The 12,482-nt window shown below is 35.4% G+C and overlaps 2 protein-coding genes across 3 annotated transcripts in view; both read right to left on the bottom strand.

Moving 5' to 3' along the window:
- fam49a (family with sequence similarity 49 member A) overlaps positions 1-6,102 on the bottom strand; it is a 37,789-nt gene extending 31,687 nt beyond the window's left edge. For both annotated transcript variants that reach the window (XM_084091161.1, XM_084091159.1), the window contains exon 1: positions 5,964-6,102. The gene's annotated coding sequence lies outside the window, so the exon portion shown is untranslated. The remainder of the gene's footprint in view (positions 1-5,963) is intronic.
- A 436-nt stretch (positions 6,103-6,538) lies between these two features.
- On the bottom strand, positions 6,539-11,014 carry fbxo16 (F-box protein 16). The gene is made up of 9 exons (XM_084091400.1): positions 10,884-11,014; positions 10,605-10,733; positions 10,409-10,444; positions 10,106-10,312; positions 9,218-9,382; positions 8,875-9,131; positions 8,045-8,147; positions 7,527-7,755; positions 6,539-7,340 (listed from the first exon to the last, which is right to left on the bottom strand). The coding sequence occupies exons 2-9, from the start codon at positions 10,683-10,685 to the stop codon at positions 7,312-7,314; spliced, it is 1,107 nt and encodes a 368-aa protein (XP_083947526.1). The 5' UTR covers positions 10,686-10,733; positions 10,884-11,014; the 3' UTR covers positions 6,539-7,311.
- Between the last annotated feature and the right edge of the window lie 1,468 nt (positions 11,015-12,482).

Genomic DNA, 12,482 nt, shown 5'->3' with positions numbered 1-12,482 from the left:
ATCATAAGGTGCCTAGAGATTCCCACCCCATTCCACAATACAGCACATCTGACGCAGTGCTAACAACCTGCCATGCGTTTGGTTGAGTGCAATTGACCTGTTTTTGCGATATTTCAGAATGTAATAAAGTATTTCATTAAGGTTTGGAATGCACTGACACCAGATGTTAAAGTTAAGACCGCGGCAGATCATTTACCTACTTCATGTCAATAGTTCATCATGCATTCTTGAGTAGTAGACACGCAGATCAAATCAGGCTACTGGATTGTTCTGATATTAGTAAAATCTCCAAGCTGCAATTTGCTGATGAAGACTCTTATTAGAGCTCAGAGTTACTAAGCACATTATGAGTCTAAGAGTCCATCTGCGTCAAGCCGACAAAACCAGTAACTGAACTGCAGGTTTACTTCAACAAATGCAATAGGCCTAAGCCAGATGATAAGATGATAAGCAAGGTAGTCTCATCCATTTTTTTTTACAGATAAAATGTAAAGAAAATGATCTTTTTGATCATAAATTAGCATAATCTATTATAAAAGTACCGCACAGCATTAAACCAACTTTTCAAACTAAAGAAATGCAACACATGTTATGTAGCATTAAATACCAGTGGAGAAGTGGAAATCACATTTCAACTGAATCTACATTAAATAAAGAAAAATTTATTTTTGATAGGGATGCATTATTGATATAAATATGAGCAATAACTATAATTATTTTTACGTTATGGTTGATAACCAATAAAAATCTGATATTACAATTCTAAAATATTTTGTCCAAATAAATAAATAAAAATACAATAAATTATTTTAAATGCTAAAGGTGATTTTAGATATCCCAACATTTTTAATGATTACATTACATTTAGCAGTTTTATTAAATTATTAGTGTTTTTGAAGATTTAAGTAGCATTAGATGATGAAATGTAACCTAAATGTAAAATTAAATTATATGAGCAAGAACAATTAAATATCTAATATCAACCAATACAATACTTTTTTTTTCCCTAATAACCAATTTAATAGTGCATTCCTAATTTTTCCATGTTGTAATGGGAACAATATACTGTCGTAAATTAATCATGTAATCAGCTCTGAAAGCTTGACAAATCATGAGTAGACTAATCCAACCACACTTAGAAAACTCTGGACAGCTAAAACAACTGAGGGAGCATACTGTTTTGCTGCTACACATGCACTGAATTGAACAGACAAACGACCTCTGTGGATTAACAAGTGATTTTACACTTGGCCTTGTTGCCAGCTGGATGAGGCAGCGGAGGACTTTTGGACGACACACAATGTATTTACACACTGCCAAAACACTGCACATTCACTACTACCACTTGCATTCTCTTTGGCGATCTTTTGCATGCTCTGCCACCATGCTTGGCATGGCATGAGATGCCTAACAAAGACTGAAAAAGGAAAATTAACCAATTAATCAATTAGCTCCTCAGTAAGGAAGGCCTTGAAAATGAATGCAGCACATGTGCAGTTGTAATGCAAACTAATTTAGGCCCAAAATATTCCCACTGTTCAGATGCAGACTGACATATCAGAGTACAAAAAAGGCTTGAGCAAGCAATCTATAATCAGAAGAGAACAGAAAGGTATTTCAGGCAGTTTTGCATGAGTAATATTACCGAGTACTCGTCCATAAAAACTACATCATCAATCTTCAGGATGTCAATTTACATAAATTCCCATAATCGATCATTGTTAAAATTAACGATCAATTAATCGACTACCAGGTTATAATGTTACTTAACAACCATTTGCTTAAAAAAGACAAAATATGTGTTGTTTTAAAGCTTAGAAGCTTGGCTTTACAGTGAATATAGGGAATATGACCATCACTTAGCAAGTGCTTTTAAATTTGCTGCCATATTAGAAGTGCTCTATTTTCATAGCATAAAAAATAACTGCTTTACTTTAAAATGTGATCTGTAAAATCTAAGGGTGCTCCAATTGATCGGGCTCCAATCATTATCGGCCGAAATTAGCTTTATATAGTTTGATCGGTGGTCGATAAAGACCGATCAGATGACGCAAAACTCACAAGATTGCTTCACTACATTAACTGGTCTGGCAGTTCTACTAGGTGTCTGAAAACATCTTTGAGGAGAGTGGAGACATTGGAACAACAGAAACCCAGCAATAACAGCAAGAAACTAGAGCTGTGCAATTTTCTTTCCATCACAACGGTGCGCTTTATTTCCTACTTAAAAGTCCAAACTTAATGTCCAAATCAGCTAGATCAGTGATTGTGAATTTTAATCTTCAGGTTCACACCTAAATGGTTAAAAACACACAGATGTCAAAATGTCCATGTTAGTGAGTATTCACTTAAACCGTCAGTTATGTATTAAGTGAACATAAACAGTTGGAAAATAAGTGGCATGTGTATCAGTATATTGGATCGGTGCATTATGTCTTAAAGTGACAGCAGCCTATAGGCTATTCCTGCTGCCGTCTGAGTCATTAATGTTAATCAAAAAAGAAAAGACAAAGATAAAATCACTCTCTGCTCTTTAGTAGATTTAGTAGGATTAGGCTAATCTATATCTAATTTAGCCTATGCAGTGTTGTTTTACATTTGATTACTTTCTGTTGATAAAGACTGTTATTTTATTTTTATTATTTATGTCACAAAAATGCTATATTTTTTAAGCTCTAAGCTGTGCCTAATCACCTCTAAGAAAGGGAATGGAATATGTTGCACAAATAAACATATTCTCAAATAAAGAGTTGTCAATTCATGATACCTTCTCATCTCTTCATTTTTTATATTTAAAATACATTGTTGTTAAAACAAGTAATAAAAACTCAGTGAGTGTTTTAGCGCAATTTTCTGACGTCATGGGATCACAACACTAAGAGATAGTAAATCTTTTTAAGTTTTTTTTTTTTTTTGTGCGTTCCCGAGATTAGACCTTCCTTAACATAATGCCGAAAACCCGAAGTCTCTAGGTGGTCTGGTTGAGGAGGAGATAGAAGTGCAAGATTGGTGCGCACAGACAGAACAGAAATCATGAGTTAACAATCGCAATTTTGTCCGTTGGAAAATTGCGCTAAAAAATAGTATTATTTATTTTACTATCGGCCAATACTGCTTCTGGAAGCTGCGCTGGAAGTAACATCACTTATCAATATCAGCCAGGATTTTATTACTAGTTTATTCTATATACTTTTATTGTGCCTTTACAGTAAGTAGTTCTTATGTTCAGTAAAATCACTTGTTTGGAGGGACTTGTTTTTTGGACCCTTATTATGTTTAGAAATAAATGGCTAGCCTACCTAATCAATTGCAAGGCTTGGACACATACACTTACCCCAAGTTTCACAGACAAGGCTTAAGCTAGTCCCAGACTAAAATACATGTTTGAACTGTTTTAACTGAAAGCAACTGCACTGACATATCTTAAAATATGTCAGTGCCATTGTTTTGTCTCAAGATGCACACCGGTAATGATTTTTTCTAAGGCAAGTATAAATGCTCCTTAAATGCCCTAATTGAACTAAGGCCTAATCTTAATCTTAGCTCTGTCTGTGAAACCAGGCCTTAGAATATGTAACTACGGCGCCCGCACGTGTTTTGCGCATGAAGCCGCGGTCACACAAGACTTTGGGCACACAAAATTTCTAAAGACACAGTAATGATCGTGATATGCCATCTTTTTTTTATAAACATGAATTCAAAATATAACAAATTGTGATACATTCAAAATGTAAAAATAATCTACTCAACTTTACGACAAGAATATGCGTTCTTTTAATTCAGCCAAGAAGTCACACCGTGACATATCGATCTTTTATGTTTTATTCTTCACGTGATGCAAAATCACAGGTAAGAGTTCAGCAAACCTGATCTTTGGACCACAGCGAAATGCGAAACTGTTCGCATCGATAAGTTTTAATCGATTAGCTACATTATTATTGACAATTAATCGACAGTCGATTAATCATTAGCATTCCTACTTCAGGTGCTTCTGTGCTTTTCTAACCACAATGGAAACTTTGTCAGGATGGGAGACTGGTCAAACTATCCTGAAATAAGATCCCTGTCATTTCAAAGACATCATGCAAAGGCATAGCCAGAGGCTCAGCGCGCAGAGCACTGCAGCTGTCGCAATCCGTCTGGCAGCAGGCAGCGTTTCACAATTGATCTGGGACAACAATAATAAATCTAGAAACCCTCTGGCTGCACAAAGAACAAAAATTAAAGCCTTAGCTAAAGAAACTTGAAGTGCCCTAACAATTTGGCAACTTGTCAGATTCACTTCAAACTCCGGGGGTGTCCTAAATGGCACTCCATCCTTCCCTGTAAAGGATCCAATGGGTGGGATTTTAGCTTCCCAGCTCTCCTGAGTGTCAGTAAAGAAACAGCTGCCGTCGCTTGGTGTTGACAATAAAAACCTGGAGCTTCTCTTCCTCTGCTCAGCACTTTGAAAGAAGCTTTATCTTGAGAAATGCAACTGTATAGAACCAAGGCTACATTTTAGGGAAAATCACATTTAGTGCATGACTGGAATGTCAGTATTTTGGAAATTTTGGAAAATAGTCACAATAGAAAATGAAAACTATGCAAAAATGTTTACAAAGCAGTCATCTCAAGTAAAATGATCTTCCATTAGCACTCTTCGTTTACATTGAAATTACTGGTCAATGTCATTTCAGTAAACTGTACTGGGGTTAAACCTTCAAAATACACTTCCCGGCCAAAAAGAAAGACTCTGTTTGGATTTAAATAGGCAAATGCTAAAGAGTCTATGATTGGATCATTATTGCAGTGTTTTGCAAATTTTAATTGATGGAGCGTGTAGCTTTTCATTTCTTAAACAACCATGTAGAAAGACACATCATGGCCACATTTCAAGATGACAATGTCAAGATGCATCAGGCTCAAATTGTGAAAGAAAGGTTAGGAGGGAGCATGAAGAATCATTTTCACACATGAATTAGACTGGAGTCCAGACCTTATTCACTGAAAGTCTTTGGGATGTGCTGGAGTAGACTTTACAAAGTGCTTGACTCTTGCATTGTAAGTACAAGATCTTGATCAAAAATTGATGCATCTCGTAATGGAAATAAATGTTATGTTATTTCCATCAAGAGGTACATAAATTTTTGGTCAAGATCTTGATCACACCCCATCAAATAAGGTTAGAAGAACTGTTGCCAAACATATAACATGCTAGAAACATAATAATCACTCCAAGAATGATCCAGTCATAGACCCTTTAAGCATTTGCCTATTTAAATCAAAACAGCGACTTTTTGTGTGTCAGCAGTCTTCATCCTTGACAAAATACACATGAATTAGTCATTTCTTTGAGATATAGGCTAATTCTTTTCAAATCCTAATTTCCATTTAAAATCCTATACATACAAACGTGCTTCTGAATAACCAGCAAGCAGATAAACCGTTGGCACTTGGCAGTTAAACAACAACGTTGCTCGCACGAGACTGCCAAATGACATATCAATTTAACCGTCAGCGGGTGGGCTTCACTGTAAAATACCAGTACGCTCGTAAACCAAACAAATGAAAAAAAAAAAAAAAAAACGTACACATATATAGTATAGATACATAATGAATGTATAACATTGTAATGTCCTTTAAAACTGGTCAAATACTCATAAAAACCGTTAACCCAAATGAATCACTGAGTTCTAATGCCTTTCTCTTTTTGTAAATCATAAATATTATTGTTTCCGAAAATCGAAACAACACAACTAATAAAGTAAGACAAAACGTCATCTGGAACCAGGTCAATATCTAAAGACTTATATTTTTCTACCGTGAACTTAAGTCACTTCCTGCGGCTTTGAGAATATTGAGACGTTTGACAGAGCGTAGCTAACGCACTCTTGACTGAATTCAAGCGTATGCAGGAATAAAGGCTTTCCCCCCAATATTTTATAAAGATAGACACCTCTATAAAGTCATATTATACTTACCAATAATTCCGCAAATATAGTTTTCCTAGGGATTTCGCCTCTGTCAACTCTACCGACTCAACCCTCGGACAGCTCCACCTTACACTTTCCAACTTCAGTTGCAGTCAACTGAGTGTACTAGACATCTCAGCAACACAGCCATCCGCGTGAACACAGCGACAGGCGCTCCGATTCAAAATGGCCGCCTGAGAGTTAAGTTTTCATAATAAAAGTCCTGCGCCTGGTCATTCATAAGCTTTTGGACCTGGATAACCTTCAGATTTTCTCTTGCTATCTTTTTTTTTTAGGCTGATTTGATTGAGAAGTTTGGATGCTGAAATACATGGACTCTATATCACGGTATTTTTTATACATATTTCAACTGATCATTCCAGCATAATAATTTAAGATAACTAACAAAAAAATAGATACATTATTTCATTTACTTGTTTAGATAGTGAAATTGTGTATGCAAACACTGCTAACTTAGGCTTTATCTGATTAAAAGAGTATGTTGAAAAGAAATTTTGTATACCCAGGACCATTTAGGCCAGTGAAAAAATATGAGTACAGATTGATCAGTTTCACATATTTTAATATGACATAAATGTAATATGATTATTTAATATATTTGTTTTTTTGTTTTCCATGGTAAACACACTAGTAATCAGTTTAAAAACTCATAAACAGGTTATATTTGAGAGAAGGCAATATGATGAACAATAAATCAAAAGACATTTCAACCATTAGCTCAAGTTACCGTGAATAAAGATTAAAGGGAATCTGCGTCAGCTCCCAAAAATGAAAATGCTGTCATCATTTACTCACCCTCAAGTTGTTCCAAACCTGTGTGAATTTCTTCAGCTAGAAGAAACAGTTGATAGTAGCTATGGAAGTCATTGGCTACCGTCAACTGTTTGGTTACCCACATTCTTCAAAATATCTTCTCTTGTGTTCAGCAGAAGAAAGAAATTCACACAAGTTTGGAGCAACTTGATGGGGAGTAAATTATGACAGAATTTTCATTTTTGGGTGAACTATCCCTTTGATCTGAATCTCAGACGTTCTGAGCAAATAGGGACATCTAGTGGACAATAACAAATGTAAGGGACTCAGAGAAGACAAAAAAAAATAATAATATAAAACTAGAATAATATGGATGCATTGTGCTTTGTCTGGCAACAAAAAATGATGACATTATTATTAAGACATAATTATTATTAATTAAAGACATAATAATAAATTAACTTTGTATTCATAACTTCAAGGCGTTCATGTTGCTATCACAACATGATCCAGTAGATGGACTCTAGCTGTTTTATACAGTCTATTCTCCAGCTTCATTTGATTCTTCATAAATTGGACTCCTTCATGGCTGTCCTTCAAAAAGAGGCATAGCTGGAACAGAATAATGCTTATTATACCAAATTCTCTCATTTCTTTATAGTGTTATTTATAATTAATTATAATGATTTAAATATTTTTTGGTGCAATTTCACAGAGAATATTTTAAACCGCTGGTTAACTTAAACATAAAAGCACAGTATATTTTTTTATACTGGTATTGAAAGTACATTGGCTTACTTGGTGTGCTTCTATGGGATCTCTGTGATGCACGGAACCCCTCCTTACTCAGTCTGGGCACTGGAGGCCTTACAGGACCAGGACGTATCCCTGCATTCCACTGGGAGGTCTGGGAAAGTCTCTTTATGGAGTCCTTGTTAGCCGGAAGTGCTTGTAAATTGTGTGCTGCCCATTGCGGCCTGTTATGGGTTTGCTTTCCTGGTGCACTGAGATCCAAGGATAAAAACATCTGGGAAAATATACAAATAAAAGCCTTGTTTTCTCTTATATTTCTAATAAAACACATATATATTATAGCATATAATATAATGCATACAACATAATGTCTGTTTTCTTCCCCTAGCAACACAGTGCCTTCTGCCTCTGTGCAGCACATTTCCATGATATTCCACATATAGTCTGTTCAATATGCATGATGCCTCTTGGTTATGTGGTCTCTGGAGAATTATTTTCATGCTGCTGCTGATGATTTCTGTGCGCATCAACAGCACAGTCACATGACACTTATATTGGCTTACCAAAGATTTGGCCTTGCGCAGCTTGTATGTTGAGAAAGATGGTGCTTTCGTTGTTTTTTCTTGTCTTGTTGTGTTGGAAGTAGCACTTTTCCCCTTTTCCCCTCTGTAGCAATAAAGATGGCTTAGCATTTTCTGCTGTAATTGTAATATTTTTCAACATGCAGACAGCACATTTACAGATCACTAAAGTAGTGCAGCACACCTGTTAGTGGGTCACATGTAGTTTTGTGATATTATATTACCTAAGGACTCAACTCAAATATAGAACATACTGAATAAATATGTATATATTTATTTAAAAGTTTGGGGTTGGTAAGACTTTATAATGTTTTGGAAATACAACTTGTATGCTCAATAATGCTGCATTTATTTAAACAAAAATATTGTACAAGATATTATTAAAATTTTAAAAAATTCTTTTATATTTTAATATATTTTAAAATGTAATTTATTCCTGTCATGATAAAGCTGAGTTTTCAGCATAATTACTCCAGTTTTCATTATCACATGATCCTTTAGAAATCATTCTAATATGCTGATTTGATGCTCAAGAAACATTCCTTTTTATTATTAATGTTCAAAACAGTTGTTTCCACAAAAATATTAAGCAGCACAACTTTAAAAATTAATAATAAGAAGAAATGTTTCTGGAGCATCACATTTTTTCAAGTTTCTGTAACAATGTAAAAGTCTTCACTGTCACTTATGATCAATTTTATGCATTCTTGCTAAATAAAAGTATGCATGTCTTAAAAAAAATCGTACTGATCCCAAACTTTTGAACGGTTGTGTATCTATGTGTGTGTGCAAAACAAAATAGGTTCACTCACGTTATTCTTGCATGTTCAACTGGGTCAAGGTTATCCAAGTAGTTAAAGCGTATTATGTCGGTGGGATGCCTGTCTGAGTCTCTCCACGGAGGAAGGCCTTTGGCTGATTTCATCAAGTCATTCCCATCTTTACTTTTCCCATGCAGACCTGAGAGGACAGACTTGAACTCCCTGTGGCCGGTCACAGGATGTGACCCCATGATCTCACTGCCAATTACTTTCACCTCAGGAATAATAAATTCTTCCTTCACAGGCATCTGGAATATATGAGAGAACACAACAATTACATTTATTCCAGCATTTCTCAATGGATATTTCTCTCTTCCTCCACATTATCTCTTACCTTAGGCCTGCTAATATGAAGCTCTTGCACTGTCTCTATGTAATGCCTCTTCCATACACCTTGTTCAAATGGTGTTGGAGCAAAAGTTATGCACCAGCCTAGTTTCAGACATTTAGGCATCCACAGTTGGTCAAGCTCGACCAGGTTTTTCCAATGCCAGCTCACCTGTGAATGAAAATATTACAGTAATTAGATAATACACAGATGTCAAGCATAAAGTACAGTTCAAAAGTTTAGGCACAGTAAGATTTTGTTTGATAGAAAATAATAAATTCATTAAGCACGGATGCACTAAATTGATCAAAAGTGAGAGCAAAGATATGTATAATGTTACAAATAAATAAATAAATATATTAAAATATATTGAAAATAGACAACACATATTTTGTTTTTTGCACAATTACAATACTTTTACAGTTTTAATGTATTTTTAAATAAATTAAAATGGTTAAATAAATGCATCCTTGGAGAGCATTAGAAACTTATTTAAAAAACATTAAAAAGTAACAGTAACAGTAACACTTTAGTTTAGGGTCCAATTCTCACTATTAACTAGTTGCTTATTAAAATGCATATTACTAGGATATTGGCTGTTTCTTACTTACTAAGCACATATGAATGCCTTATTCTGCATTACCATATTCTACATCCCCTTACCTAAACCCAATACCTAAACTACCAAAACAACTACCTTACTAACTATTATATGCAGTAATTAGGAGTTTGTTAAAGGCAAAAGTCATAGTTAATAGTTAGGATTGGACCCTAAACTAAAGTGTGACCAAAAATCTGTGGTGTATAGACACTGTAAGTGTAGAATACATGTATAAAAGTTTTTTTTTCTTCTTCGTTGCATTAAAACATTCATACAATGGACACAATACATACCTGAGCACATCTACAGAGGCTTCGGGGGTCTAGGAATGAAAATATATACAGGGATATGACCCTGGGAAGGACTCTAGTGAAGTCAAGGGCTTCCTCTGGTACCCAGCTGCACAACGTCTGTCTGAGATGTTTCAGCTGGTTAACAGAACATCTGGAGAAAAAATCTTGTAGCACCTGTTTCCGCTGGCTATCTGTCCACTTCTCAAACTGGGGCAAAGGGAAGCATAGCTATATCAACTGAGCAAATATCAAAAACAAGAAAGTGTAAATATTGCAGTTTTTTACAGCAAGTGCATGCCTTACCCACTTTCCAAGCAGATTTCTTCTCTCTTCAAAAACCTGCAAAAAATGTTTACAGAATTTACCTTTGATATGAAATTATGCAATAATATTATCAATGTTACCATAGCTAAAAAAAAATAAAAACCTGAAGTCAACATATTGAAACATAATGGCAAGCAGAAGATCATATAGTATAATTTTTAACTGTTGCAGGTACATTAGCATTGGAAAGAGGATGATTTAGAGGTGTCCAGGTGCTCAATTTGGTCTGCATTTTTGAGCTGGGGGCTTGTGGCATCTTTCATTGAAGTTCAGACGTCTGAGATTCAGCTCCATTCAGTCATACCTGCGGAAACCTCAGTCATATTAGCAAGCGTGCTTTATCAGAATAGCATTCCGATGTTAAGGCAAACAAATGTGCTGTGATTTTCACACCAGCAACAATAAAATAACCTAGACGTACAGTACATTACAGTAGCAAAGAAACCAAACCTACCATTTGAAGCAATGTCAACCAAAATACTCATGATAGCTATTATAACGAAACCATTAAAGGTTAACTGATTCGATATTGATGGTTTTTTGCTTCCTGCTCGGTAAGTTTACCAGTCTCCATAGCAATCTCACTCCCTCTCCTCTGTCCCGCCTCTTTCCAAAACACTGGAGATGCCCGATTCGCAAACGAATCTTTGTCGCCGGATCTTTTAAATGAATCAGTTCACAAAACCGATATAATTAAGTCGCCTAAACAAAGGATTTGACTGAAAATAAATTAAAAAATATATAAATTTAAACTGTACTTTCTATAATAGATAATTATCATGAAACCACCTTACATTTACTTTGGAGTTGTACTTTTTCTGTTAGACATTTAGACAAAATGTTATATTTATAAATGTAAGTTTTATCATTATCAAAAACCCGATTTTATGATTTTGTTCACTGAAGTAGGCTGTATGTAAACAGTTCTAGAGACTGAATAAGAAAGCTGGCAAGACTAAAAATCGGTGAGATTAACACAAAAAAAAATTGTTATCTTTATACCCGAAAGCACCTTCATTCTGATCTTTATGTTATTATCTCCCATGGCACCTTTTTCTTTTTCTTTGCTTTTTTCTATAGTTGCTTCTTTCTTTACTTTTTTTTTTTTTTTTGTATTGACACACTTCCCACATCTTTTTTCAAAAGTGTGTTAAACAGTTTAGAAGCAGATCTTCTAGAAGTGGTAAATGCCTCACTTCTCTCTTGGGAGTTTTCCAAACTCCCTGAAAACTGCAGTTGTGAAAAAGAGCAATCTGGATAAGACCATATTAAGCAACTATAGACCGATCTCAAATCTTTCTTAGGCAAGATCATTGAAAAAGTTGTCTTCAATCAGCTGAACAAATTCTTATGCTCGAATGGATACTTTGACAATTTTCAATCTGGTTTCCGACCACATCACAGCACAGAGACAGCGCTCATAAAGATAATAAACGATATTCGCTTAAATACTGATTCAGGCAAATTATCAGTGCTGGTACTACTCGACCTCAGTGCTGCATTTGACACTGTCGATCACAACATACTTCTTGACAGGCTGGAAAACTGGGTGGGGCTTTCTGGGATAGTCCTAAAATGGTTCAGGTCATACTTAGATGGCAGAGGTTATTATGTGAGTATAGGAAATCATAAGTCTGAGTGGACATCCATGACATGTGGAGTCTCTCAAGGCTCAATTCTTGCGCCACTCCTGTTCAACCTGTATATGCTCCCAATGAGGCAAATAATGAGAAAGAACCAAATTGCTTACCACAGCTATGCAGACGGCACACAGATCTACTTAGCCCTATCGCCTAACGATTACAGCCCCATTGACTCCCTGTGCCAATGCATTGATGAAGTCAACAGTTGGATGTGCCAAAACTTTCTTCATTTAAACAAAGACAAAACTGAAGTCATTGCGTTTGGAAACAAAGATGAAGTTCTCAAGGTGAACGCATACCTTCACTCTAGGGGTCAAACAACTAAAAATCAAGTCAGGAATCTTGGTGTGACACTAGAGTCAGACCTTAGTTTCAGTAGTCATGTCAAAGCAATAACTAAATCAGCATAC

This window comes from Abramis brama (genome assembly GCF_963993115.1).
Source record: "Abramis brama genome assembly, chromosome: 18".
NCBI classification, from domain to species: Eukaryota; Metazoa; Chordata; class Actinopteri; order Cypriniformes; family Leuciscidae; genus Abramis; species Abramis brama.
Note: the sequence above shows the minus strand (reverse complement) of the source record. Positions and strands in the feature narration are given on the sequence as shown.

Coding starts and splice junctions, on each gene's coding strand:
- fbxo16 (XM_084091400.1), bottom strand. CDS start 10,685: ATGCCACAAGCCCCCAGCTCAAAAATGCAGACCAAATTGAGCACCTGG. Junction 10,313..10,408: donor GAAATCTGCTTGGAAAGTGG/GTAAGGCATGCA, acceptor CCTTTGCCCCAG/TTTGAGAAGTGGACAGATAG. Junction 8,148..8,874: donor GTTGAACATGCAAGAATAAC/GTGAGTGAACCT, acceptor TTATTGCTACAG/AGGGGAAAAGGGGAAAAGTG.